The sequence below is a fragment of the Castanea sativa genome, chromosome 11 (assembly GCF_040712315.1).
Source record: "Castanea sativa cultivar Marrone di Chiusa Pesio chromosome 11, ASM4071231v1".
Lineage (NCBI taxonomy): Eukaryota > Viridiplantae > Streptophyta > Magnoliopsida > Fagales > Fagaceae > Castanea > Castanea sativa.
In genome coordinates, this window is record NC_134023.1 from 65,257,492 (window position 1) to 65,264,758 (window position 7,267).

The 7,267-nt window shown below is 34.8% G+C and overlaps 1 protein-coding gene across 2 annotated transcripts; it reads right to left on the reverse strand.

Annotated features, from left to right (window-relative positions):
• Positions 1-220: 220 nt before the first annotated feature.
• Positions 221-6,460, reverse strand: LOC142614755 (peptidyl-prolyl cis-trans isomerase FKBP42). 2 transcript variants are annotated; one of them, XM_075787381.1, is made up of 8 exons: positions 6,256-6,460; positions 5,917-6,006; positions 4,846-5,028; positions 3,348-3,437; positions 2,318-2,502; positions 2,091-2,213; positions 1,815-1,967; positions 221-874 (listed from the first exon to the last, which is right to left on the reverse strand). In XM_075787381.1, exons 2-8 carry the CDS (start codon positions 5,951-5,953, stop codon positions 548-550), a joined length of 1,098 nt encoding a protein of 365 aa, XP_075643496.1. In that variant the 5' UTR covers positions 5,954-6,006; positions 6,256-6,460; the 3' UTR covers positions 221-547. The 2 variants fall into 2 exon arrangements, with proteins under 2 accessions (XP_075643496.1, XP_075643497.1); XM_075787382.1 differs by lacking the exon at positions 6,256-6,460 and adding an exon at positions 6,086-6,250.
• Between the last annotated feature and the right edge of the window lie 807 nt (positions 6,461-7,267).

Consider the following 7,267-nt stretch of genomic DNA (forward strand, 5'->3'; position numbering starts at 1 on the left):
GAGATCCAGACTTTTAGGGCCAATTCTCTATTTAGAAGATCACTTCATTTATACATATTCCAATAACATACATTAGAGTGGAGGCCATCTTCATTCCGGCAACAAGTATTTTTAATAGGCCATTTGCAAAAGAAAGAGGTGACATATTGCTCTCGATAGCACATAAAGTAAAACACTAAGAGAGGGATGAAAAAGTTCAATTCATAAGCGATACACAAAATTGAAGTCCTTCAAAAGTAGTAGTCATCAATGAAATATTTATCATATTAAAACATCAATCCTAATGAACCAGCCCACAATACAAGGTAAACTTGTTACATCCTATGTAAAAGAGAAAAGTCCTGTTGGATTATAAATCAATTTAACATATTGGTTCAGGGTCCCACTACACCATGAAAAGTTCATTTGTAAACAAATTTAGGCTCATTATAGCATACACAATAGGAAAGAACTGGATGACTGAATCCATTGGCAGGTAAACATTCAACACCAGAACTCATACTTAGTACACAAAATCTCTCGCCCGTCTGCTTATTGAAAACTCTGATTAGTCTGCTTTGCACCTTTCACGTTTCAAGAGACGATAGAATAGTGACAACAGCCACTGCCAAAAGAGAACCAACCAATTAGTTCGTTTTGGTTTTGGTTCGGGTCTTGGTCCAAAAATTCCTTTATAAATCTCCTTTTGCTTCTGATAAAGAGCCTTGTCATGTTCAGCAAGCAAACGTAACTCCCTTGCAACTGCTTTGTCTTCAGGTGCAAATTTACGCACTTTTAGATAGTCCTCCCGAGCAGCATCTGTTTGCCCAAGTTCTGCTCTAGCCTTACCTCGCCTGAACAGTGCTTTTGCATTGTTTTCGTCCTCCGCCAAGACCTGTGAACCCATCATACTATTGAGTATCGTTTTCTTTTTTGACAAGTCATCAAATAGTACATGTCCATGTTCTAGAACTCCTAACTGTTCAGCACATTCAATGGTGTTTATTACATGAGAGATGCAAATTGTTGTTTCCTGAAATGTTGGCTGCCTGTGACAAAATGTCAAATTCTGGATACCTAAGAGCCGACAAGACTTCACTTTAATTTCCAGGTCCTAAAGAAGGTTTAATGACCTTTTGCAATTAATGCAGTCCCCATATAAGCCCTTAAATATAGACCTACAGCCAAGTTCACTGTGGCTTTGCATGTTAGAGTCTTAAATAATGTCCATCGCATTAGAACACAAGTTGCCATAGACTAAGAAGAAACACAAACTGTATTTGGGCTTGTCTGCAAAGAGCTGGTAAATTTATCGTTTAGAGACATTTGAGTCAACCTTTTATAAGTTATACTAAGGAGTAAGAGAGACAAAGAAAGCAACTTTTAAGATTCTTTTCCCTTGTTCCTAGATTCAAATGGAGCCTTAATAGATTAATAAGCATTAGGTCTTTAAACAATGTATAAGCATACAAAACCATGTATTAGTTGTGTTTGACATCAGTTATATTAACAATGTGGGACTGCAATAAAAATAGCCATACAGCATGCCACAAAGGCATGGATTATGGAGATTACAAGTGTGTAGTGTTGGGCAAGAAATTCATTTGGGCTCCTAAAAGTCATAATTGACTATATTAGGGCTTGTAATTTCTGAGGGCATATCAAGGTGGCTATGCATATAAACAAAAACATGGGTTCATGGAGTAAAATATGCCAATTCAAGCACGTTCTTAACCTACATAAGCTTCAAAATTCTCTGATATTGTGGAATCTAAAGATAAAAAGACATGTTTGCACAGATGAAATGAAATCCATCCATCAAACTATATACTTACGATGTTACACTGCATGATTGCTTCTTCAAAGCGCTTGAGCTTTATCATACATGCTGCCATGTTAAGGTGACATGGATTCTTAACAGCTAAAGCCATGTCCCGGTACTTCCCAAACAACTGGAACATGAAGTCGTCACCCATATATGCGATGGCCTGACATCAGGAAAAACCATCAGAACTTGCTTAGAAAAGGAATATATATATATATATAGACACACACACATACACACGAACTCAAGCAAAGAAACAATAAATTGAAGGAACTAAGTGTGTAACCATTTCATACTGTTGCATAGCCTCCTCCAGTTTTTCCTCCTTGAATAAAGCATTTCCATCCATCTTTCTTCGATCTGCTGCACCAATTCTTTCCTCCACAGTCATGTCACCACGAGCTTTCCCCTGAGCAATGCATCACCCCATGTATGTGTCAAGCTTATAAAATCATATAGAAACTTTGAACATCCATAAACAAGTACTTCGAAAGTCACTTAACAGAAACTTGCCTCTTTGGTCTCATCAAACCCAATTAGCTCAGCTTCATAAATGATGTCTGCCATGGGTGGAACATTTGGGAAAGAAAAGTTTCCTTCTTTCCCATAACCCAATTCCCAGCCCACATGTAACAGGGCACGTTCACCGGATTTCATGCTGGATAAACCAATAGCCAAGCCAGTCATTTCTTTCTTCTCTGTTGCAGAAGGAAGTACATCAATGTTCTAGAACTAGTTCAATAGAATATTACAGCAGATAGATGATTTGGCTGATATCAATAAAATTTAAACATACATGCAAATGTGTCAGTGTGAGTGTGTTAGGTGTATTTATGTGTTGATACTGCTGCAGCTGTATTCTCCAATATAATTTTCCATTGTTGGCTTTAACCTTCATGTTGGATCTAATTGGAATTATGAAAAAGAGATATTTAGTGATCCAATTTCTGAATGAGTTAATTATATTTTCAAGTTTCAACCTTGTGGAATTAAGCCTACAGCCAACCAGAAATTAATGGTATTTTTTTTTTATATGTAATTATATTTATTAATAGAAAAGATTACTTCATGTTCACGATGATGAACAAAAAGTAACATAAAAAAGGGTCCTACCATAAATTTATGCTGTCCATAGGTAATGAATTTCACAACAACAACATCAACAAGCCTCAATCCCAAGTTTTTGGGGTTGGCTACGGATTCTCAACGGACTAGTTAGAGTCGGTCATATGTATTCTTTTCCTCCATTCTATTTTATCTAAGGTCATATTCTTTGTTATTTCCTTAATTAATAAAAATTCACTGAATAACTATGCGATTTTCACCTACTTCATCTTAATTAATAAACAACACCATACTACCATAGATTAATAAGAACTCATTGTCTGAAATAATCGTAGATGGAAAAATATAGATAGAGGGAATCGGTAATTAACACAGTGAAAAATTACAGATAATCCATGCGACAGATAAAAAGTTTAATGTAGATATTATGTACATTTTGAAAAGTAAAAAAAAAAAAAAGGATCATATAAGCAAGTACCTTTTCCTAATACCAACTCAACTGGTTTTTGTTCATTCCATGTGTCTTCAAACTTGTGCAGGGTACTTTCCGTCCAAGCCCTGTAGTGCACTATCACACAGTGTGGTTTGGAAAGCAAAATGGAGTTAAAATCACCCATAAAAATATACCATGAGACAGTTTTGAATAGCTTCTTTGATGGGTATAATATTACTATATGTATAACAACTATCTAACATCATGATGCCACAGGAATATGCAAAGAAGTCAACTAAACATTAATCCCAACTAATAAAGGTAGGCTACGCAAGTCCTTTTACACTACTTGGCCCTATATAGGGCCAGGCCAAAGCATACCTAGTAGAAAGAGAAACATAACATGAGGTGCATGAATTGCAGGAAATCAGACATTTAAGTTGTCACCTCATACAAGTACAGATAACAATCTTATAAGCAAGAAAATTGTTACAATCTTGTAAGACCATTTTTGAACAGTATCTCTAAACCGCACCCTCTATTTTGGTACCTTGTGCATTCAGCCTTGAAGAAAATACCCCATAAACATTAATTCAGATCCCTCGGTTGCAATATTATCATTTAGTGAATGAAAAAATTTAGCTTGAGTAGTAAAATTTAATGCAGATCTTCTCAATGCCTTGGAATAAGTGGTTGGGTTTTTTCTGGGAAAAGGGTATTCTCTAAGATTTATGGGACCCAACACATGAAAAACATTCCTAAAAAACAAATTTCAGGCTGCCAATACACTAACTTAGAAATGAGCTTGCTAGCTGAAAAATTTAACTGCAACATGATTGCCCTGAAAAACAGAACAGTGAAGAAAATTTCATCCAGCAACAAAGGATTTCCAGTACCTATCTCTTTGCCCAGCCAACCAAGGCAGCCTTATATGTCATGTCAACATTTAAAGAGTAAAAAAATTAAAATCCTCAACTTGCAAGACACAATTCTAAGATGTAAAATGCAAGAAAAAATCAGCAATCAACACAATATTTCCCATCAAAAGTAGAGAGAAGAGTGATAAACACTAGTAATAAAGGTGAAAATCAAAGAAACATCCGTACCTCCTATATATATATAAAAGAAAAAATTGCATCGACATAAAGACTTTTCACCTTAGCCATGGTTAGTCAAATGGCAGAATGACTTCCAATAGTGTATATGTCTATAGCTTTAAAGCTTAATATACTAGGTTATGGACCCCTCAAATTGATCAGTCTCAACCTTTGCCATACTGTTTTCCACAAACATATCGAATATGAGTTTATTAAGATAATCATCATTGAAGTTTCAATGAGACATTGGGTAAAGTACTATCACACATTCAATGCCAGACATGAGACAAATGATACAAAAACAGAAATTTAGACAGATCAACTAAGGGCATACAACTACATGAGTTAGATAATATTAGCTGCAAATTAGTTGTAGATATGAGAATAATTAATGCTCGTGGAAAATAGCTCAGAAGCACAAAAATAAGAAACTATCTGGCACTTACAAAAGCATGTTGAATATTTGGATGGTTTCTGACCATGACCTTCTTTAATGATTTGCTTTGTGACTTTCTCATGAAGAACTTCCACCTCAGAGTCCACTTTTGGGGGCCCATTACCATCTTGTGAAGGTTCCCCATGCACAAATGCAGTACTTTCAGTACGTATTTCATTGTCTTCCTCTTGATCTGCAAAAGGTGGGGCCATGCAGGGTCTAAGTACAGATTAGTAGTGACGATGTTACTTCCTAAACCTAAAGTTTCCAAATAATTGTAGCATGTAAGGACTGCCTATTGAGAAATCTTTCTAATCATACAAATCATAGAGAAAAGTACCATTTTCTTCTCCCAAATAAGCTGAAAACCAAGCAGAGCAAGACTCCAGTTACTAGATTATGCATATATATATATATATATTGCTTAGCCAATCAAGTATTAACTGGACCTCTGTCAAACTTAGCATGATCTAGTCCAAGAATTAATTAGATATTTACATTCATGGCAAACACAATCCAATGATAAAAATTCACATGGCCTATTTGGCAGAAACGGAATGCTAGAAACTTTGAGGGCTGTGAACAACCTATTCCCAAGATTAAGTCTTTTTTCTTCCTTACTCTCCTTGAATGGAGTCTAGTTTTGCCATCCTTTTCTTGTTTTCCCCTTTCTGTTTTAATTGATCATTGTAATTTGAACTCTTGATGTTTTGCCCCTATAGTATATTTTCAGTGTACTTGGGTTGGCTATTTTTCTAATAAAATACATCTGCATTACCGCATTGCATTGCAACACAATTAAACAAGTTTAGCAATTACACATATATCAAAAGGTCAGCCTAGATTCCCAAAAACTTGAACTATATCATTGAAAAATTATCCTCAAACAGACTACAAAAATACTTTCTTTATCAACCAAGCTTGCAATTTTCATTCACTATAAGCCAAATGTGATGCATAAAACAGCTCAGAATCATTGCCATTACAAATATCAAGCAAACAATTTTTGTTCAAAATCGAATGACAAAACATACAATGACCTAGATTAAACCCTTCAAAGATCAGAAATGTAATGAATTACCGAGCGGTTGACTTTGCTCCTCGTGAACTTCGTCCATTACTCACAAATTTAGCAAACACACCTAGGGCTTTGACTTTCACGATCAAATCTCTGCACAAAAAAAAAAAAATGAAGTAACATCAAAAAGTCAGCGCACAATTCGAACATAGTTTACTCTCCGTTTGGTTACCGAGAAAATGTAGCTGAAAACAAACAGAAACTCCACTATTCAGCTGAGACTAGTTTACGGCTACAGTTTGAATTCTCGCTACTGTAAAACATGAAACAGAGTGCGATCGAGGACTGGATTTTCTCGGGAAACAAACAGATTTAGAGAGAGAGAGAGAGAGAGAGACTTACAGGTGGAGGTAAAGAATTTCAGAGCTTGGAATTTGGAGTGGAAAATGCGATTTGTATTTGGTTTTATGGTTTTGATATTTCAACGATCCCTCGAAGATTCTAGATATAGACGGACAGATAGATAGATAAAAACATTTATACAGTTTACTACAACTACTTTTTATTTTTGTAAGAAAAAAAAAAAAAAGATTGGCATTTAGTCATGCTAGGTAGATGCTCTGCTCGTACATAATGGCATTTTGTGGTGTCTTTAAGCCTTAACCACGTGCATCGCGTGAGAATCGTTTACTCTTTTTGCTTGGACAAGATTTTAATGCTGATTGCGATTGAGGCACTAGCCATGAGGTGGCATTACATACGTCATGAATCTATTGGGAAAAAAAATGGGCATTTGCTTTAATTTGCAAATTATGGAGTAAAATGTGTGTTTTGAAGCTATTTAGTAAAATGATATTGTTTTTTAAATTTAATTTTAACAAAATTGAGTTACGGGTGAAATTTGCTATTAGTAACGTTAAGTTCTATGTATATTTTGCTACTTAATTTTTTTTTTTGAAAATTTAAGTAGAATTTGGCATTGCTAATATTAAGTTACACTTAAAAATATACACAACTCAATTTTTAGGATATCAAGTTCCACCTGTAACTCAATTTTGTTAAAATTGAGTTTAAAAAACAATGGTATTTTGAAATATAATTTAAAAAATAAGGGTATTTTGCTGCATAATTTGTAAATTTAGGGCAAATACCCATTTTCCCCTATCTATTTTTTCTCTCATATTAGATGGGTTCACACTTGTGAGGGTCCATCTCATGTGAAATGATGGATGCATGTATTAGATATATGGTAGATTTTCTTACTACCTAGTAGCTACAATGCAATAAATATATATATTTGTTCCTTTTTTTTTTTTTTAAGACAGATTTATTATTTTGTATAGAAAAATGCATACCCAACTTCACACTCAAATGACAAATCCACAATATGTTTACTTGTTTAAGTGCACGTTGT